At 50.5% G+C, this 22,231-nt stretch overlaps 1 protein-coding gene across 2 annotated transcripts in view; it reads left to right on the top strand.

The window, feature by feature from the left end:
- ACAP3 (ArfGAP with coiled-coil, ankyrin repeat and PH domains 3) overlaps window positions 1-22,231 on the top strand; it is a 77,432-nt gene that overhangs the window by 13,788 nt on the left and 41,413 nt on the right. For both annotated transcript variants that reach the window (XM_062012876.1, XM_062012875.1), the window contains exon 2: window positions 20,110-20,167. In XM_062012876.1, the coding sequence (XP_061868860.1) occupies window positions 20,110-20,167 (58 nt within the window). The remainder of the gene's footprint in view (window positions 1-20,109; window positions 20,168-22,231) is intronic.

Here is a 22,231-nt window from a genome sequence, read left to right as displayed (position 1 = left end):
GTGCAGAGGGAGGTGAGCAGGGCTGCAGGGATGGAGTGCTGCATGGCCCAGTGCAAAGGGAGGCAAGGGCAAGCACACATCTACCCTGTACAAGAGCTGATGGTTCACAGAGCAAATGGGTGCTGACTGCACAGAAGCTGTTGAAAGGAACAGGTAGCAGAAGGCATTATTGCTCCAGTGAGTAAAGTGGATCAGACCTGCCTATGGAATTAGCATAACACTTACTATAAATAGATTTATCTGGGCCAGAGTAAATCTCAGCTGTTTTGACCAGAGGGACGAGTCACCTCTAAATGAAGCAGAGCCTTGGCTGCATTCAACCACAGACAAGTGCTTCAGCCTGAACCACATGCCCCAGGGTTGATGGGAGGAAGATGGAGCAGGTCCTGTCACAAAGCCAGGGAGACCTGACAGGAGATTCACTTTCCATTCCCTGGCTGCAGACCAGGTTGATCACAGGCTCTGCAAAGCAAAACTGAACCAGCTGCAGTTCCATGGCACTCAAGCTCCCAAGAGGAGTGCAAACAAGCATCTTGGTTTCTTAGAGAGCAGTGGCAACCATGTTCTTGTGACCAGATGCTTTGGGGCACCCCAGACTGTAGGGTTCAAGGGCCAGGCAATGTAGCAGCTCATAGACCAAGCCCTACTTGCTCACTACCCTCCAAACAGGAGCTCTCCTCACCTTGTTCTCCCACCCCACAGGCCATGAGGTGGGTTCTCCCCTTGGGGCCATGAGGTGCAGCTGAAGCCAGCTCAGACCTTTGCCCAGGCTGCTGTGGGGAGGTTTCAAAACCATCTTTGTGATTATTTAATTACAGGAGAGGCAATGGGAGGGGGATGGAAGGAAATCAATGGCATAGATGATGCATGTGTGCCATTTAAAGAGAGGAAGCCTTTTCCTTGCCCTGACCCTCGATTTCCCTCTGCTCTTTGAAGCAGGACCTTTCCCAGCCAAGGTGTGAAGGTGTGGGTTAGTGCTCACCTTATGGCTGGTTTTGCTGGTTCCCTTTCTCCAGCCCCTGGGTCCATGCTGCAGTTTGGCCTTGTGCAAGTTCCCTCTGATGTTTTGCTTCTCCTCTGAGTGATGTTTTCCTGTGGGCTGGGAGGAATGCAAGGCAGGAGCTGTGTTCTGCTGTGTCACTTCTGAGCAGAAAAGGAAGCAGAAATTTAGTAGCAACAGGTCTTGGTTTTTGTGGCCATTTGCAGGCTGATATCAAAGCTTTGGGAAGGATCAGAGAGACCCTGTGATGACAGGCCAGGGATTCAGAAACCCTCCACAAAACAGAGCAAAGCTTGTGGTGAGGGCTTGGCAAGCAGAGTGAACCTTCCCTTCTGCTGCAGAGCTGGGGATGAACTAATCACTGCACACAGCTTCAGAAAGGTGAAACCCAAGAACACAGCAACCTGGGCACTGGGTGTTGTTCTGCATGTCCTCCAGGGACATGTGGTGCTTCTGCAGTGCTGCTGGACCATCCCTGTGTCTCAGATGGAGGCAAAGTCCCGTTGGAGACTCAGCCCTTGAGGTGGTTCAGATGCACACTGCCAGGTCGAAATGCTTTTGGTTCTGGGTTGGGTGGAAGGTTGGATTTAAGGCCTTTGGGGTTGATGTGTCACAGTCACCAGTTCTGAGGAGGTTTTGGCCGTTGTTCTCCTGTGAGCTCAGTGATTGAGAATCCAGGGCTGTGGCTTGGCCTTGATTCAGCCTCAAATCAAAGCCAGGCACTCCTCCCCACATGAACTGTCTCCTTGGCCTCTTTCTTTCCAAGAGATCTCGTTCAGGGGTGTGCACTCTCACCTTCCCTTTGCAGTGAGGGGCTGTCAGCTGTGGGGATGATGCTGACAAGATTTCCACTGGCCATACCTCTGTCAGACCTGCTGGGCTCCCTGCCCTTGGGGGAAACAGGGGTCTTCAGAGACTTCTCAATGAGCTGGCCATGGCTCAGGGCTTCTAAGCACAACCTGCCTGCTAGTAGAGGCCATGAACTCTTCCCTTGCCACCACTCACCATCCAAAATGCAGCCCAAAAGCGTGGCAGGTAGCTGCATCCTTGGCCTGGCACGTGGTGAGCCCGTGGCTTGCTGTTGGATGGCTATCATGTTCACACCACAGGTGGGTACCCAGCCCAGCTTGCCAGCAGCTTGTATGAGCTGAATGCAGATGTGGTTTTCCTTAGCTCAGCACAGTTACATCCCCTCTCTTTGAACAAAGCAGGTGGGGAGGTATTCCCTTTGTTAAGCTGAAGTGCACATGCCTTTTGAAGCACTGGGCTGCCAGTGGTCCTGCTTCCCAAGGCAAACAAGGCTTTCATTGATTAAACCAGAAGCAGTTGAATCTTCATTCCAGTGGATGGAGATATATTCACTTAAGCCATAGCTGCTAGAAATAGCATGGCTCTGCCTGCTGCCTCTGCACTGGTGGATCTCCCTGTCTGATGGGCAGCTGTGAGTGGCTGTGCAAAGCATCTCAGAGATGCTGTGACCCTGCTGCCTGGGGATGCCTGTCTGAAGGAGACAGCTGCTCTGCCAGGGATGGCATCCTTTCATCCCATCTCAGCCAGAGATGGGCCATGATGTGTCACACACTGAGAACCCCAGTCTGCAGGGCTAGTGCCAACATCTGGAGTGCTTTAGCTCTGGTTATTAATGTATGGGCAGAGAAGAGAGGTCAGTGGTCAGCAAGGACAATGCAATGCAGTCACCTGACGTTATGGAGGTGTTGAGGATTCCTCCTACCTTTGACTTTTCTCCTGTTCTTACTTAAAGGCCAAAACCTAGACATGCAGGTGCAAGGTAGCCAGGACATGGGCTTCTCCTCAGCATTGCCTGAACCATTCACCACACTGTCTACATGCTTATTGTTATATGACATGGGTCCACTCTAGACAAGCTGCAGGCTGGAGAACAACAGCTTCCAGTCTCATTGCAGGACACATTACTTGCTGTTTGCTTATTGATGATTACCTTTGCTTTGCAGAGGCTCTTACTTCTCTGGCAGGCAGTGTGAGGGACCAGATGAGAGACCAGGCAGATCAATTCTGTTTTGGGTTTAGGTGATGACCTTTTGTTTGACTTCCTTGGGTCACATTACCTCTCCCCTGCCTGTCTTTGCTTCTCTCACTCTTTACCTGCCTGACCTACTTAAACTCAGTGGAGCTGTGACAGTCACCCTGTGACATGATGTGCTGTTGAGTACATGGGAGTTTCAGTAAGCTTGGAGAATGCAGATGCCACTTCAAACAGTGCCAACAACAGCATCCTTTGCTTTCCTTGTGTTTCTAAAGGTGTGGCTCCTGTGTGTGTTTTGTAAGCACTAAGTAGTAGCCAAAATGAGAACAGAAAAACATAGCCCATGGCTTGACTGCTCATGTGAAGATATTAATAACCACACAGACAAAGGAGATGATTAAGGAATAGGCAGTGTTCCTAATTGAAAGCTTCTTCCCCATTCATGGGAGGAAGGGTGTGAAATCTTTCTTAGGCTTGCCAGCTCTTATTAGAGAAGTCAGTCCTTGGCCCCATTGGTGTGACAGGTTAATCTGCAGGGCAGAGCCAGTTCCCAGGGCAGGGCTGGGCTGCTCTGGAGCTGGGTGAGGGATCAGCAGTGCACCTTTGCAGCACTTGCTCTAGGGGGGGTTTTTGTCCCCAGTTTTTATTTCAGAAGTGGGATGGGTTGAAAAATGGGTGAAAGAAACTGCAGTGACTCGGAATTCCAAAGAGACCTTTCATTGGAAAGCTTTCACTCTGTTTCCAGCTGGGTTCAGATCTTACTGTGAAGCTTAAAAGTCAAAGCAGCTCATTTTCAAAGTGGTGGAAGCAGAATAGATTGGTCCCATCTTTTCCTTGCAGGATGGAGTATTGTCACTTGCAACACTGCCCCATGAGGTGTTTGTCTCTGGTTAATCAGCACATGCCAGAGCATTCCTTCAGAAAGCACTGGACTCTCCAGCAAGTGGCCAGGCAGCTCATGGAACACAGCACAGCCCCTGTGCCACCCCAGGCTGCAGTGCAGTGAGTTAGCTCCTGGCCCTAAGGATTGCATAAGCAAAGCCTTTGATGTGTCATCACTCCTACTCAGCTCTGAGCAGAAGAACCTGTTTCACAGGGACAGGGAGCATTTGCTAGAACACAGGAGCTATATCCAGTGTTGTTCAGAAGATTCTTCAGCCTTCCCTGTCAGAGTTGTGCATGGCTGTATTATCCAGACCTTGTAAATGAGCATTACCAGAATTGTCCCTACTCTCCTTTGTTAGACAGGGAATTGATCTCACTTCAGAGCTGATGATCTGAGGCTGGGATTTGAAAGCCACTGAAGTGGCCACAGACTTTAGTCCCAATATTGAGCAGATGCAAGCTAAAGCATGTACAATACCTCACAGAAACAATGGCAAAGATGATTTTAGCTAGTTCTGCTGGATTTTGCCCTGGACCAGAGCAGAGCCTGCTGGTGATGTGGTGATGACAAGGTACAGAAGTGGAGGGTCACATCCATGTCTTGCTGGTTGCCATTCAGAACCATTGCCTGCAGAGGCAGAGGGCTGCACCCTGTGTCCTGTGCAACTAAAAGCACCAAGTAACTGCACTTAAGGTCATTTAGGTCTGTGCTCACACAAAGGGCAATGTGTTCCAGCAGTTTGAAAAGTTTAACAAGATTAAACAGCATTAGCCCAAAGGAGAGCATTAGAGTTTGCCTTTGGGTATCAGGGTCACTCCCAGTGGCTTCTGCAGCGGGGATTAAATGCCAGCCCAGGTTCTGGTTGTGTTTAGAGTTTGCTGAATTGATTGGGCTGGGATAAATGGAGATTTAGGTTAGTGGGGGTGGAAGTAAATGTCCTAAAAGAAAGCCAGAACATTCACAAACCCAAGTGTTATTCAATCTTGAGTTTGCTTTGTGGTTTCCTTGTGAATCAGAGAAGAAAAAGGCAGTGGGAGGAGAAGAGAGAAAAGATGCTCAGAACCCAGTCCAAAACCAACCCCCTTCTCTCTCCCCAACCAATATCTCTCATGTAAGACATTTGTTTCTTCTGGCAATAGGAGGAAGCCTTTCCAGACATTGTCCTCTGAGAACTGCTCAGTGTGTGCAGTGAGAAGGGCAGTGCACATGTGTGTGCTAAGAAAGAGAGAGGAGAGAGAAAAACTGTTGTTATAACACAAAGGACAGGTTGTTTTTTGTTGCCCCAGGAGCTGACTCTGCATCACACACACAGTTTGATTCCATGGAGCATACCCTGATCTGCAAGGCTTTGCCTGCCTGGAGCACCAGACCCCTCAGTTAATGCCTGCAGTGAGCCTGGTTTCTCAGTGATGGAGGATGTGATAAGGACTTGTTTCTCAGTGCTTTAGGGCTGCAAGTGTATCCCTGAGTCTCAAAAACATGGGATGAGAAGAGCAATTGTTTTCTTATCTGTGTTCATGAATCAGTACCAGCATTTCTTCCCACTCTAGTACAAGAGGCCAAGCTGACTTCTTAATCCCCAGCTACTTCTTCAGCCAGGACAGGGAGCACAACATTTCTGGCACTGAAATGATTTTCCCTTGCAAGGGGTTGCTGCCTGCAAACTGTTCTTAGGTGCCAGCTTGGGGTGTATCCAGAAGGAGCCTGGAGCCAGCCATGCAGTCAGTGCACATACAGAACACATTGCATTTGTGGAGAAGCTTGGCTCATCCCACTGTTGCAGAGCAGGGCTGAGGTGTTGCAGCCTGCACAGATTCACAACAGATTCACATGGAACACAGAGTGTGGGCTGGTAAGAATGCAGTGCCCACAGAGCTGCTGATGTGGCATGTCTTGAGAGCTTCATGTTAAAGCTGGGGACAGCTCTGTAACATCAGCTTTCAGCCAGCATGGGTTTGTAAATGGCCTGTGTGCTGTTGTGAGTCAGTCAGAAGAGCTTTATTGGCCTTGAAACCCAGTGTGCTGTGGAAAGACAAAGGGTTGGGGCACCACCTCTTTTAGCAGGGACACAAGGAAGCTCATCAGCTGATGAAAAGACACCCAAGAGTGATGTCCTGTCCATCAGCCTGGGACCTGTGGCATGGCTTGTTTTAACTGTGCTGTGCATAAACCATTCAATGGGATTATTTAGGAGGCTACAGTAATTAAGGGATTATCCAAGGAAAGTGGTAGATGCTCTCTCTGCCTGGATAATGGGACACTGCTCCTTCTGGGGCTGGGACAGAGCTTCAAGGGCTGTGTTTCTGACAGGGATTTGCTTTAGTGGTGGCTTTAGCTGGGAGGCTGTGTGGTGTGGTGCAGGGTTGGAACATGGGCAGTGTGGATCTGCTGGGCAGCACCTCCCCTGCCTTGTGGGGTTTGTCAGGGTCAGATTTACTGTTCCCTTCTGTGTGCCCTGGATCCACTTCTTTCAGTTAAAACTGACAATCTTGAGGTTAGTTTTGCTGCACAGGAGATCAGAGGAGTGATGAGGCAGGGTGCACAAGGAAAGGGCACCAGTGCTCTGCAGAGTGTGGTTCTGAGTGTTGCTGCTGTCAGGGTCTGAGCAGTTCCTTCCTTCTGGAAACAGAGCAACATCTGACTTTGGTCAATCTTGGCAAGGCAGAGTTGATGCATGGCATCTGTGTTCTGAATCTGAGGAGGATGATCTGCTCTGTTCTGCTGCTGGCCTTGTGAGGTGATAGTATGACCTTCATCTTCACATCCATCCCCCTCTGCCCTCCTCTGTCACAGCTTGTCATGATTTAGCCCCAGCTGGCAAATGAACACCCCACAGCCACTCACTCCCTCCCTGCCCCAGCAGCATGCAGGGAGAACTGGAAGGGTAAAAGAAAACCCATAGGATGAGCTAAGAACAGTTTATTAATAGTGATAATAATAAATAATGACCATGGTGGTTGTTGTGATGGAATAAAAGGGAAAATAACAGAGGAATAAAATGCAAGGAAGGCAAGTGATGCACATGAAAGCAGTTGCTCATCACCAACTGACTGATGCCCAGCCAGGCCCCAGCAGCAGCCCCTGGCCAACCTTCTCACCATGTCCCTGGGGCTGCTGCTTGTGTGAGAAGTGTCACACTGGGCTGGAACTGGGGGCTCTGTGCTTCCAGCAGAAAGGACTCAGGTGCTGGGAAGGTCACACACAGTCACAGAGTCTCAAGGGCTGGAAGGGACCTTGAGAGATCATCCAGTGCAACCCCCTGCCAGAGCAGGAGCAGCTAGAGCAGGGCACACAGGGGCTCATCCAGGGGGTTGGAATGTCCCCAGAGAAGGAGCCTCCACAGCCCATGTGGGCAGCCTGTTCTGCCAGGGGAGCTGCACTGGCAGCGCTGCTGTGCTGGGAAATGCAAAGCAACAGCCCAGCACTGAGCAGGCCAGTGAGGCTCAGCTTTGGCAGAGGGTTGGGAAGTCTCACAGAGCAGAGAGAATTGTGGAGAGTTGGCCAAGAGGAACACAGCTCCAGTGTTGGGCCATACAATGGAGTTCCTGTGGCTGTGGCCACAAGGGAAGGCATTGTCTGTGGCCCCAAGTGTGCCAGAGCTCCACGTGCAGAGCCATTAGCAGCTAATGAGCTCAGAATTCAGCATCCAGGCAGAGGACAAGCAGCAATCAGTGCAAGATGATACAGTGCTGCAGAATAGGCCCTGTGTGGTTGTCTGTTCTGGAGCTAATGGGGACAAGAGATGAAGTGTGTGTGTGTGTGTGTGCTGGGGAGGGCAGGGTGACATTTGTCACTGCCATTGCACCAAAGGGACACCTGCCACTGGCAGATTGGAACGTTTGCCTTGCTCTGCGTTTGTGGCCATGGCTTTCTCTCCACTGTTGCTCTTTCTCTCTCCTTTGGCACTTGAGAGACCATCAAGGGATAAGAAGGGTTTTGAGCCAGCCCAGGTGCATGGGCAGTGCCCCTGGACCTGAGACACCAAAGAGACATTGGAAGCAGAGGCCTGATCTGCTGAAGCCTCATGGCAAAGGTGGCTTTGGCTGCAAGGCTGCAGAGCAGCTGAAGGCTGGATTCCCAGCTGGTGTAAATCAACAGTGTGAGCTGAAACTCTGCCTGTGAGACAGCAAAAGCACTTTTCTCTTGCTTTTTCTTGCACTCCCCTTTGCCTCTGCATCGTTTTCCTGGCTTCCCTCCCCGACTTGCAGCATCTCCTGCTACTGCCAGTGTGTCTGTCTTTTCCACTGACTTGCAGCATCTCCTGCTACTGCCAGTGTGTCTTTTCCACTGACTTGCAGCATCTCCTGCTACTGCCAGTGTGTCTTTTCCCCTGAACTGTTCTGTGCCTCCCATCAATCTCTCCCAGATGCCTTTGTCTTCCAGCTCTGGGTTTCAAACAAGCAGGCTCTGCATCTTTTGCCAGGCAGTGTGTGTGTGCATTGTGGCTCTGCATGTGTGTGGGAGAGGGAATACTTAGGAGTAAAACAAAGTTTTCTCTACAGCAATAACCATGGTAGACTAAACAAAGTCCTGCACACATCTGCAGTCCAGCTCTTTCTGGTTGGAAGCAGGCAGCTTGTGCAGCATTGCAGAGTCTATTGAACATCTGACTCTGGTGCTTTTTTCTTCCAAACCAACTTTTCTGTGGAGTTGTGGTGAGCTGCAGGCCCTGAGTCTGCCCCTCCACAGTCAGCAGCAAGGTGCAAAGCTCTGCTGCTCTGCATAAACCAGCTTTGTTTTCTAACCAGAGACCTGTTTAATCCCTCCTGATGGCAGAAAAGTTTCCTTTCTGTATTTGATGTTATGAATTCCATGTAGATCAGTGACAAGGTGTGCAGCCTTCACTTCCAGGGTCCAGCTCATCTCTTGTGCAGGTATTTAGGCTGTGATTAAAGGCTTGCATTTAGTAGGAAGCTGTTTAACAGCCAGTTCTGCAATTCCCCACCCACTCTATTATCACTACACAGCTGACTCTGCATCTGTCCTGCCCTCCTGCCTAGGACCAGGGATGATATTTCTGGCAGGGAACATGTGTCTCAGTGTTTCATGCTAGAAGATCCAGGCTGTCTGCTTTGACTTGCTGGCCAAATTCACCTCTCACACCATGGCAGTCACTCTGTTGGGTTGCTGAGGATTAGGAGTTGATAATTACCCAGAGGAATCAAAGACTTAATGGATCCAAAAAGCCCTCCAGTAGCCACAGGCAAACCAAAAGGATTTGATGCTTCTTGTTTTAAGAGATGTGACGTGTCTGAAGTGTCTTCTGTAGTCACAGAGCAATGCAGTGCCACTGGCAAGGGCATCTGTGGTGTCCTTGCATTAGGCAGGACCAGAAAGGAAAGCCATGCAGTGGTCATGCAGCCCTCCCAAACCCCTCATCCTCAGCTTTATGCCTGGCCTTAGTTTGTTTGCATACAGCATAATGAATTGTATTTATTTAGAGCAATTTCTCAGCCTGCAGTGGGACCTGCTGAGGCTCAGAGCAACAGCTCTTTCCCTTACTCAATGTAAGGACTTACTCCACGTCTTCCATCCCTTCTCCTTGGGACAGCAAGGCACCCAGGGGTTTGAGTGTGGCAACATGTAATAGTAACTAGTTTATTCCTTGCTGGGTATATCTCTGAATCTAGTTCACCCTCCTAGCTGCACCAGTGCAACTGGTTTCACAAAGACATTTCTTCAGTCTCCTGTTGCAACTGAGCCAGCTGGGTGAAGCTGCTCACCACTGGGCATGCATGTGAAATCCCTTTGGGTCTGGTGGGAGAGAGCTTTAAAATCAAGTGTCTGCCTCAGGACTTGGCATGTGGATGCCTTTCAAAGCCTAGCTGGCTCCAGGACTTCTGTAACCCTTTGACAATGAAAGCCTTGATGGTATCCCACCTGTGGTAGCTGCTTCACTGGCTAGCTGGTGCTATTATTGGGTAATTACTTTCAGCACTGTCACTGCTGTGTGAGCACGTGTGATTGTTTATTCTCCCTGCCTTGGCCTTTCCATGTGCAGCATGAGGCTGGTAGGACTTTACTGACCTGCAGGATGCCTGTTGGCATCACAAGGCTGGTCTCTGGCACCCTGTGTAGTGCTCACTCTGGAGCACAGAGGGTCACCTGGGATTTGCAAGCAGCAGTGCCCTATCCTGGATGGAAGCTGAAGTGTCACAGAGCATTCCAGACCTTGTTTTGCACCTAACAAACAAACCTCCACTCCAGCAGCAGAGACCCCTGTGGGGAAGGGGACAAAGGAGAATCATTTGTGCTCTAGTCTGGCCAATACTGAGTGATGGTAGGAAAGGGATAGCTCAGAAACTAAAGGCTGAGTGCTGCTGACTCTGAAACCAGAGAGCAAAAGCATCCCATGTGCCAGTTTCCAGCATCCTTACTCCAGATCTAGGTGAGTGTTTGCACTGTGTCCAGCGTTTGTGCTCGGGAAGGTTGTTGGCTCCTCAGCACTGGGGGGGTTAATACACCTCTGGCAGCATGAGCAAGAATGTGTTCAGACTGGCTTTGATCTGAAGGCCTGTGGATGTGGTGGAGTTCACAGTCCAGCTTTGTGAAAACAGCTCTGTTTGACAGATGGAGGAGCCAGGGCAGGGAGTGCTTATGAATGAGTTTGGTGACGTGACTGAGGCATTGCCAGAGGGAAGGAGACAGCCCAGGAGCACAGGCTCCCAGGCTCCTCCAAGTCACTAGACAGCTCTCTCCTCAGCCTAGTTAGACCCACCCTTGGAATATGGTACATTAACTCCAGCTGCAAAGAGACTTCTGCACTGAGCTGGAAGCACAGCAGTGATGTACATACCAGAGAGCCAGATAAACACTTGGAGTTGCTTTGTGTGAGTGCTGCAGCCAGCAGGGACTGCAGGAGCCTCCTCCCCTCTGCTCACAGGCAGGAGCTTGCAGTGCAGGATAGAAGGGGAGCCATAACAAGAGGACAAGGGATGGAGCTGCTTTTCCCAAGCATCTCAAGGAAGCAAATGAACCTGCTCAAAAGGTTGATGAGGATGGGTGAGAGCAGGTAGCAGCAGGCTCAGGGGCTGATGGAGGGGCGTTTTCCCTGGTGTCACTTTGTCCCCATCCACATCATCACTGGTAAATCCAGGAGCCCTCACAAGGACAAGGAAGATGGGATTTCATCCTCCTGGTGCTAGATGCAGAGCTCTGCCATTGCTCCACAGAAGGAGAACTGAAGCTTGTACTCTGAGACCTTCCTGATCTGAAAGAGAATTGAAGAATTCCTCAAGCCTTTGTTCTTCCACCCAGCTGAGTTTTAATCTAGTTTGTCCCAATCTTGCTGTTGATGACAGAACAACAGAGACTCTGTTCTGAAGGGGATGAACAGAGGTGTGGAAGAGCTTGGGAGAATCAGCATGCACAGGGGATGCTGGAAATGTGCTGAAACTCTGGTTTGATTAGGGAATGTTGTGCAGCAGAGCTTGGAAGAAGTGTTGGCTGCTGATCTGCAGGTGGGCAGCGTGACAGGGCTGTGCCTGGCCCATGAGTGTGTGGCTGGGGTGAGGGGCTGGTTAGGGCAGGCAATAGAGGAGATGCAGAGGAGAAGCAGATGGCAACAGCATTTGTTACCCTGACCAGCAGCCAGGAAGCCACTGAAGCCACAGATGCAACTCAATCCCAAGCTGTGTCTCTCTCAGCCCAGACACCCCAGTGCTGTGGCTGGGATGGGCAGTGGCACTCGGTGTGTTAGTGCTTGGTGTAAGAGCCACACTGAGCTGACACAGAGCAGCAGGGTTTAGTGGGCTGGGGATGGGAAGGTTTCCTGTAGATGAGGTCTCTTTCCCACATTCTTCCTGGGTTCTGGTTGGTTTCAGGCCTCACCATCCCTCTTCCCAGCTCTAGGTTGACTCTTGCAACAGGACTTCAGCTTCAGACTGGGGCCAGAACTCGAGGAACTTGGTGGTTATTTGCTTCTTGAAGTTCAGCAACATGAATCCCTGGTTTTGTGCCTTGATTTTGCCACCTAAGAGAGTTGTTGGTGTCAGGAATGGCTGGCATTAATGCCAGGAGTGAATGTTCTCATTCAGGGTAGCTCTTCAGTCCCTTCTCAGATCCCCCTGGAGGTGCCCCTGGAGGATTGGGCTTACTGGGCCTTGCAGAACCAGCACCAGCAGGGTCATTCAAGTCTCCAGTATTTTAACAAGGGCTGTGTGTGTCTGAAGTGGCACTTTACTGAGCATGGCAGCGCTTCTGCCTTGTGTGTGAGAGCTGCAAACTTGGTGTGACTGTAACCTTGAGAGAGCATCTCACCTGGACTTCACTTTCCAGCCCACACCACACTGGGGATGCTGAACTGGTATTTAATGGCACTACCCAGTTTCATTACCCCTTAGAACTCAGCATCTCCATCACTATCCTGTCTACTCGTTATCCTCACAAACCTTTGCCTGTGCTTAACTGTCTGCCAACCAGCCCCATGCTATTTGCTAAGAGCAAGTGCAAAAAGCCATGCAAATCAAGCTCTCCTTTGCAAGGGGAAGCCCCAGCAATTGCAGGGTCTGGTTGTCATGGATATTGTCACCATGGAGCTGTTGCCATGGTGCTGCCTGCTCACACTGACACAGAGATGCAAAAGTATCCTTATCCTTTTGGAGAAAGGAGGAGGAACAGTGGGTATTGAGGGCACAGAAGGTTTCAGATGGGTATTCAGGGAGCTTAATAAAGACCTTGCTTTAGGGTTTTGCTGACTCTGCTGCTTGTCTGTGTCAGGTTCCTTGGCTTACCTTTGTGTGTCTTAAAAATAAGAGCCAAGAAAAGGGAGTGAGAGTCCTGTGCTTTCTGCAGGGCTGTCCACAGCAGTGTTTCACCATGCCATGAAGCAACACTTCTCTCTTTTGCAGCAGAGTGACCACTAATAACCAGTGCTTGGCTTTGAGCTCATCTCAGTTCAAACCTCCAGAAATACAAAGGACCTTGCAGAAGGTGAGGCCATGGAGGTGAATTTAAACCCCCACCTTCCCCTGCAGGTCCTTTTTCCTTGAAGGAACACACTCACCTTATTTTCATCTCTAAAGAAAGTCAGGGCTCCTTTGGGAGGCATTTGGCAGCTGTTGGTGACCCTGCCATGCTGCTGATGGTGCTGGGAAAAGGAGCTGAATCAGAAATGACTTGTGTCTGTGCCAAACATCTTTGTCTGGTCAGGGGCAGAGCTCATCTCACCAAGGCAAGTGCTGGTTTCACCCCATTTCAGATAGAACACAGCCTCATTTTGCATCCCTGCAGCTCCCAACTCAGTGTTTTGCCACTGCTGTTTATTGAATCCTCCAATCAATCCTGCAAGAGAGGGAGGGATGCATTTTTCTCAGTCTTTTAATAGCAATCATAGAGCCTGTGGCTTGCCATGAATGCTGTGGCTGTCAGGAGCAGGATCCAGCAGTTCCTGACTTCTGGACAGCCCATGTTTCACTGTCTCACTGCATTGAGCTAAGGGAGACACTGTAGTGGCATGTGCTGTAGGGCCTTTGGCAGCCTGCTCTGCTGCTATATTCAACAGAGACCTGAATGCTCTGGGTGGCTAAATAATCTTGCCTTTGATGTGAATGTGCCAGTGGCTCACTTCCAAACACAGCAGGCTCGTGAGGATGTTCCAGTGGAGGAGCTGTCATTGCAAGGCCTGGCTTAGCCATTCTCCTGCATTTGGCAGTCACTTGCATTGCTGCTGGCAAAGCAGGTTTTGTGCAGGTGTGCCCACAGTTGTTCCTGCTGCAAGGTGGGTTTCTGGGGGTTGCCCAACACTCACCGTGGTGGTCAGGTGTAGCATGGGTTAGAGAAGCACATCTTGGAGTGTGGTGCTCCTGTTGCACACATGGCTCATCCAAGGCAGGGTGGGTTTAACTCTGGGAACAGCTGGCTTACAGGTGGGACTCTGAGCAGGGTTCAAGGGATTCAGCTTCTCCTTCCCTTCAGCTAGGGGAGTGTTTCATGCACAGCAGCACAGAGGGCTTGTAAGGGAGTGGTAACATGATGTAGCAGTTAGATCCCATCAGGAGGAGTCACAAATCAGCTCAAGCTGGAATTGGCAGCAGTGGAGGTAGGGAAGCAGGCTCTCCAGAAACATTCCTGCTGAGATAAAGGGATGGCTTCATATGGACTGCAATGGGGCTTGGCTTGGGCTCCACATGTCCTGCTGGTGCATCACTGGGAGCAGCATCAGCTCGTGCAGGGCAGAGCTGTGTGGCCCCAAAGAGATGGATCTGCATTTGCTGGGTGCTTTGGAAAGCAAGAAGCTCTGAGGTGCTTTTCACATGCCTCTGGCCTTAAAAACACAGCTGTTTTTAGAGATGGTGAGTGAGATAGCCTTTGTATATAACTGTGCCTTAAGGGGCAAATGAGCCCTTTCACTTGACCAACTTAACAACCTGTAACCTGGCAGAAAAGAGCCCTGTGCTCCTGAACTTCAGTACTGCAAAGAGGAAAAGATCCCAGTCTCTGCATTCTTGTGCCTCTGTTTCCCTGGCAGAAAAGTGAGGAGAACCAACTGCACTTCTCAAGCAAAAAGAAGGGCATGTTTCATGAAGTCAGCTTTGGGAGTTGCTTTGACAGCTGCAAGCGTGAGTCGTTGCTACTGGAGCAGCTAATGCTTTGGAATGATGGTTTATGTCCTTCTGGGTCTCTTTTTTCATCTCATTGCCAGCAGTCCCCAAGCATTTTTAGGTCATTTTAAGGCTGTTTTAATACCTAGTTGTGGTGTTGGGTTTCTGCCATACTTGCCTTCACTTGTGTGCTTGTGTCAAAGACACTCAGCTAACAAAAACCTTGCAGAAAGCCACGAGCACTGTTCACCACAACAGGCACGTGGGAGGAATGCAGACAGGCCTCTGTGAGAAGTGTCTCTTGGTCACTTCATGCCTAAGCCACTTAGTAACATCATCTGGTTTATTGCTGAGGTTTATTCACCTAATACCTGGCTGCTCTTTGCTGTAGTCAGCTGAGGATCCAGCTCACCAAATCAATCGCTGCACACTCCCAGTGACACTGGGGAGCAAATGGTTGTCACTTGGCAAGTCAAGGCTAAGGAATGACTTCTGTGGCAGCTAATAACAGCTTTGTTAGGTCTGCTCATTGCTCCAGTCATCAGAAACCATCTCATTTGCAAGACTGTTACTCAGCAGAGTCAGAAGCAAGTGATGATGAATGGTAATTACACGAGGAGCCTTGTGCTTGCCCTGTCACAGGCAGCGCCCCTCAGCCAGGGTGGCACTTCCCACCTGCCTTTGTCCAAGCTCTGCCCTAGCTGCACTCCCAGCATGGATGATAAAATGCAGTCCTAGGCACCCACACAGCTACCCTCAGCCTCAGCTGCAGTGGTGCCAGCAGCTGCATTCCTGCAGCACTTTGCCAGTGGGACTTTGATGCTTTGATCACTTTTTGGACGTGGGTGATGAATTCTCTCGGTGCTTGGCTGGGACCATCTCATGGATGTTTGTAGAATCAAGTCCCAGTAGGGGAAAGGCAGATGTGTTCTTGCCACAGAGCTCAGCAGAGCTTGTTATTCCTGTCCCCATGGGGTATAAAAACGCTTCTGGGGAGGTTTTTGTCACATACAAATCATGCTTCTGAGTGGCTCCTGTGAAGGACACAGAGAAAGTCTCGATGCAGATCCCTCTGGACTGTGGGGAAATGCTGATTTCTCTGAGCAAGGAGGCTCAAGCATCATCTCTTCAGCTGGAAGGGCTCCTGCTTCTCACTGCACAACCAGCAGATGAAGCTGGGGATTGTTTTCTCTCCCCTCGTGACAGAAATAGCCCAAGGCCTGGAAAAGCATTAGCAGGAAGAGCAGAGCATCAGGAAACAGCAAGGGCAGGCAGCCAGCACATGGCTGCACAGCCTTTAGCTGTCCAGCACTTGGGACATTGCTTTTTTTGGGTGCAGGGATTGAATTGCCTGTTAGCAGAGTCACTTGCTTTCCCAGGCAGATGTCTCCAGCTGTGTGAGCCTGTGAGCCCTGAGTGCTGAGCATCCCTGTGTGCACACTGCAGCTGCTGCTCCTGCCTGGGCTTTGCTCTTTGTGTCAGATGTCACAAGTGCTGTGGACATGGCAGAACATGTGAGTTCAGGAGGGCTCACACGTGCCACTTGCCATGCCTGTGCATCTCAGTCCTGTGTCCCTTCAGGACAGAGCAGTGGAGCTCAGCAGTGCTGAGCTGACATTACTCATCCCCATGGAGTTATCCCAGGTTCTCAGCTTGCTTGTGTGACTGAAAGGGTTTTGCCTCTTATCTCAGACACACTGGTGGAACTGTGGGAGGATGTAAATTTGGGAGTGAAGCTGGCAGAGGTTTGAGCCCAGTGCTTGTGTTGTGCAGGAGGCAGTTGCACTGAGACCTGCTCTTTCTGTAGGGAAGCACCATCAGTGCACTCTGGAACTGCACCAGTGAGCAGCAAAAGAACACTCTGAACCCCAAAAGCTGGACTCAGGCAGGAGATGAGGTGTGAAGGAGTCTGATGAAATCTCCCTCCTCAAGCTTTCCACCTCTTTGGAGCAGATGTGCTGAGCCTGTTGTGGCTGCATGAAGCAGTGGCTGTCAAGGAGCATCCCAGTTAACTCTGCTTTAGCTCCTTACCAGCTTGTTTGCAGTGCACTGGGATAGCTCAGACCATCATCAAGTTGGCTCTGAGGTGGGGCACTGGGGAGTTTGGGAGCCAGGGAGGCAGCAGCTGTTACTTCTAGGTTTTGCTCCCTGGTTTCTCCCTTGAGCACAGCAGGCTCTGCAGTGGCATCATTTGGTCAGAGAGGAGGAGAAGGTGGGGAACTTGAACTGCTTCTGCTTTTGCATGCTGCTGCTTGGCTCCAACCTCCTCCCAGCCCTTACAGAGCTTACATTGCTGTCTAAGAAGCAAAGGGACAGAGCTGCAGAAAGAAAAATACCTGGCCAGCAAGAGCAGGGATATGGGAAATGACACTTCAGGGTAGGAGTCAGGCATCTGATTGAGGACTGAGGTCCTTGTGCCTTCCACTTCCAGCTTCTCCAAGGTGAGTGCATGGCTGCACTACCCCTGGCCTCATAATTCACCTGCACAAGGGCTTCATTCAGATAGAAAAGCACCATGGAACTGGAAAGGATAGATAAATGTTCACCCTTGCTTTCTCCATTGCAATCCTGGCACCTGCACAGGCCCCTGAGACCACTGTGAAACCAAACACTTGGAACCTTTTGTATCCCATCTATACACCAAAGAGAAAGCAAAAGTGTCATGCTGTCCTAGCCATAGGCATTTGTATTCACACCTCAGTGGACACCAGACCCAGAATGTCTTCCTCTTCCACCCAGAACCCAAATATATCAGCTGCTTTTCTTAGGGATGACAAAAATGGAGCATAAATTATAGATGCTCTGTGCAGCTTGTGGCAGGAGATGTGCTGCCAGGCTGCCGTGCTGCACCAGCCTCTAGCTCATGTCTGCACATTCAGCAACGGCTGCTGTTGCTTTCCTGAAAAGAAAAGCATCCCCAGAAAGCCCAGCACTCTTCTTTTAGCTGGTTATTATGTCCAGCTATCAGGAGCTCAAAGAAACCAAGTGGAACAATTGAATGTGGCAGTAAGAGCGTGACGCAGAGAGACACAGCTCCCAAACCCAGGGAACAAAAATAGCTGCAAGAGGAAAACAAACTGCCTGAAAGAAGCTCTTGAATGATTGCATTTCCTTCAAAAGCTTTGCCCCCAGCACAGCCAGGCTGCCTTTTGTACAGGGCAGCCAGATGTGTTGCAGAAAAGCTTGGGCACTGCTTTATTAGAGGGAAAGAAGCTGCTTTTTTGGCTGTGTTTTCAAAGAGCTGGTAGGACATCGATTGTGGGCAGAGCCCTGGGCACAGGGGAGTCTGGGCTTTCATAATGAGGCACCAGGATTTCATTCTCAGTCTGGCTGATGGGAGGATGGAAGGAGTTTAGGTCTGTGCTTGGATCCTAGAGGCTGCTCCCAGGGTGCTGCTCAAGGGAGAGGTTTGAGGAAGCATTGAAGGAAAGCAAAGAGGAGGCTGCCCAGCACTTTTCCAATCTCCTGGAGAAAGTTCCTAGAATCACAGGATGGTAGGATTGGAAAGGAGCTTTAGAGCTCATCCAGTCCAGCCCCCTGCAGCAGCAGCTCCCACCTAGGTCAGCTCACACAGGAACGTGTCCAGGCGGGTCTTGAAGCCCTCCAAGGAAGGAGAAGTTCCTGGGATGTTGTTGCCATAGCACAGAGGCTTGAAGACTTCATGATGGTGCTTTGTGCTGCTACTAGAGAAAGGCAAAGCCATTTAACTGTGCTGCCACTGCAGTAACCAGCAGCCCAGTGAACCTGGACACTGACTCCTGGGAGCCACCCATTCCCTTTTGTGTGGTTATCAAGGGCCTGGGAAGACAGAAGTGACGTTGTGGGGCAAGGGAAGGGGCAATAAATATGCTTCATTTCAAGTGCTCAGCAGGTAGTAAACTTGTGTGTAGCTCTAGCTCTTGCTCCTTGGCTGGCAGGAGGCCAGGAGCCAGTTGCAGGCAGCGGTTGCATTTGCTTGCATCTGGTATTTTTGAATGAAAGCAGATTCCAGGGTGTCTCCCACCATCTCTAGGAGTGATTAATGACCTGGCCCTGTTTCCTCTGGGTTTGATGTTGGGCTTATGTTAAAATGTAGGGAGTGTTGTTTGCTGAGATAGCATCAGGAGCTCTTGGATGAAGGGAGCAGAGCACAGTCTCTGCTCACACAGCACTGGCAGGGTTGCAGTGTGTCCTGCTTGGGACATCTCAGCTCAGTTGGGAACAGCAAACCAGCCCTTTGTGTGCTTCAGACTCACTGGAACCAGGTGAAGCAAGGGCAGCAGGAGAGTTAGCAGTGGCCTGTAAGTGGCCAGCATCTCCCTTCTGCCTCCACTGTGTGGGAGCTGTGTGGGCAAACCCCAGAAGGGATTTGGAATGGAAAGGGCCATTGATGGAGGAGGAATTGTTCCTCTGCTGTGAGGAACTGTGACCTCTGGGGCTTAAATGTCTCCTTCCTTCTCTTAGAAGCATTTCCCTTAGTGAAGACAGTCACATTCCTTTTCATTGACTGAAGACACCCAGAGCCTCAGAGGCACAGGGTCACTCCCTGCTCTGATGGTTCCTTCGGGGCTTTGGCTCTTGCCTTTGGCTGGTGGCTGTTGGATCCTTCAGCTCAGATGGTGCCATGGACCCATGTGCTCCAAGCCCCAGCTCTCCCCTGCTGTCCTTTCAGCTGGCACATGTTCAGTGTTGGAGTTGGTAAAGTCTGGGTGTGATATTTCAGGAACCAACCTTTTCAATTACAAGCCCACAAGCTTCAGAAGCTCCTTGCAGGGAGTTGGGATTGCATGTCCTCATTGCAAAAGGGGGTGTGAGGCTTCCCACAGCTCCAGGTGTGTGGTTACAGAAGCAACTGTTCAAGTGCAGACAGCACAGAGCAGGGAGCAGCTCTGCAAAGGAATCCTCTCAGCTTTACAGGGCTTGATGTTGGACTCTGGCCTCCAGAAAGTCATTGCATCCCCTGTGCTTGTCTGGGAATGCCTCTTGCAAAGGGCTGATGTCAAGTTAATACTTCACTTTGGGAAGGAGGCTTGCTGACCTTTGCAGCTGGATTCTAACAGCCTCTTACAGCCACATCTGTGCAGTGACATGGAAAGAAAACAGCTCTGAGAGTGATGGAGCAGAGTTATCAGTATGGAAGCAAAGCCACACGTGTGTGAAAGAGACTTATGGTGTTCAGCAGCAGAAGGACCAAGATGTATTTCTGCTTGAGTGATGGTTCCTAAGGTTCAAAGGACATCATTTGCCATGTGGCTGCACTTGAGGCACAGTTGTAGCCTAGAAAATGAGACTGGGTGGTACTGAAGGGAGCAGTTTGTGCCTGATGTGAATGGATGCTTAAGGTGTCAGTGTGGTTATTTGTGTCACACAGCATTACTACCAATTAACAACATTGCCTGCAGAAGCAGAACAAGGCTCCTAAAGGAGTTTGCTGTGTGTGACTGCCACAGCACACCTGACTTGCTCCATGACACTGTCAGGAGACAGCACAAGCTCCATCTCTTGTTCCTGAGGAGGGGTGATCTTTCTCACCTCAGAAGACCCAAAGCAGGAGACTCCAAAGTGGGGAGCATAAATCCCTCCTCCTCCAGCACCACCTCACAGACCTCAGTCTCTCTGATCTTCTGGGACTTGAGGCTTCTTTCCCAATGGTCACAAGCAAGCAATGAATGATTTCTTTTTGCTGCTGTCATTGCAGGGCAACCATCGATGAAGTGGAAACAGATGTGGTGGAGATAGAGGCAAAGCTTGACAAGGTAAGATGGGGCAGCTTGACACACTGATGTGAGGAAGGACTGATGAGTTCCTCTTCAGGTTTATGGCCCCACCAATGTCCTCTAAACCCTGAGCCCATCTCAGGCTGGTAGGAAACCAGTGTGTGATACACTGGGCTTGTCAACAGGGCCATGTCTCCCTCTACTGACAGGTGCCTGCCAAAGCTCCTTTGTGATGGCCAAATTAGTGGCTGTGGTTTGATGTTTGATGTTCAGCCAGGCTGTGTGGCACAGTTGGACACTGGAAACATCCTCTCAGAAACCACTTTGGCCATTTTGCACGTACACAGGTGATGCTTCACACCCTGTTGGTAGTTTGGATTGAAGTCTGAGGCTTTCTGGTGGAGGGCAGCCTTTCCACCCCCACTCCTCCTGATGGCCAAGACATCAGCCAAGTTTGTTTCTAAAGGAGAAGAGAGACAAAAGAAGAAAAAGAGCCAGAAGTGCTCCTGGCTTTTGATCTGGGAGATTCCCCAAAGCTAGCAAGGGATAAAGCTCCTGCATGTGAGGGAGAAGTGGGCTTTGTTGCAGTCACAAGCCCCAGGCAAAGCTGTGCCCTAGAAAACCCATTTACTCATCAAGCTGCTTGAAATGCTGCACAAGCTAACTAGTCTCACTGGTGAAAGCTGCAAAGGGCTTTAGGTTATCTGTTTTCCTCTAAGCTAATGGGCTAAAGATGAAGCATGGGGTGAAAGTTGCTCTAATTCCAGCCCTGCCCCTGCAGTGAGGTGTGTGCCAGGAGCAGTCCCAGCCTGGGAGTCACAGAGCTGGTCAGAGCTCTCAGCTTTGCATTGTTCACTGCTTTGCTGCAGATTGATTTGAGCTGCTTTTGGGTGAGGGCTGCATTCCAGCACCAGTCTCCTGTGATTTTGGCCTTCCCTTGGCAGCAGTTGTGGGGTGATAGTGGCCACTTCACTCAGCTTGCATCGTTTCACCTGCCTGCTGCAGAGATGGGCAGTCATGCAAAGTGCTGGCTCGGGCTCTGTCAGCAGCAGGCTCACAGGTCCAGGCCAAGTGAGGCTGGATTTGCATGTGAAGAGCCACTGAAGTTGGAATTAGTTTATCTGAGGGTAACTTTGAACAAGATTCACTCACCCCTCACTCATAAATCAGCCTTGGCTGGCCCAGCTCCAGGCCTGTGTCCCAGCTGGGGGATGCCCAGCTGGCTGGAAGGATTGATACCCAAATAGCTGCCATGAGCTAGCTCTTAAACAGCAGCAAGCTGGCAAGGAGCAACTGTTTCCCTGCCTCTTGCTGTGGCCCTGAGCACTTGGTTCATAAATGACTGACCTTTTATCACCTGTAGGTGTGGAGGTAAAGGCCAGTGTAAGTGCTTCAGCCCAGGGAACACCACAGCTTTGGGCTTGAATGCTGTTTCTAAGAGCTTGCCTTCATTCTGTGCTGTGGTCCATCTGCAGAGCCATCACTGCTCCCCCTGGGAGTGTGCATGTGCTGCATGGCCTTCAGTTACTAGAGACACAGCCTTGGCCACGAGCCTTTGCACAGAGGTATGCTCGAAGCTGCCACGTTGCAGAACAGGCTGTGTTTCCTTTCCAGAGGATCTGTCCAAAGCCCCAGTGTGTGTCTGGGCTCCAGATGTCACAGCAACTGCATCTGTTTGCTTTTCTTCTCTGAGCTTGGATGGGATAGTACAAGTCTGCTAGCATCCAGTGCTGCTGTGTCAGATTGTGTGGACAGGAGAGGACGTGCCAGTGAAAGAGTGGAGCCTGTGTGTGCAGAGATATCCCACATGGGACTTTATACATACTGACACATTCAGGCACTCAGATAGACTTGTACAGAGCTGCAGACAGAGGCAAGCAAGCTTGTTCTGCAGTGAATGCTACATTAGATCCCAAAGCCCTGTGGCTGCATAAATAGAACAAGCACCAAGCCCCAAACCAGCACACCAAGGCTTCCACGAGGCTTTGGCATGGAGACAAACTGCAGAGCTGCTCCTTCCCAGCATGTAGGTGAGGCTGGCTGTCAGGGAAAGATTTCTAAAGCCATTTCTCAGTAGGAAGATGACTCTCCCTGAAAAGCTCC

This window comes from Colius striatus, chromosome 21 (assembly GCF_028858725.1).
Source record: "Colius striatus isolate bColStr4 chromosome 21, bColStr4.1.hap1, whole genome shotgun sequence".
Classification (NCBI taxonomy): Eukaryota; Metazoa; Chordata; class Aves; order Coliiformes; family Coliidae; genus Colius; species Colius striatus.
This window is presented reverse-complemented; position numbering and strand designations above follow the sequence as displayed.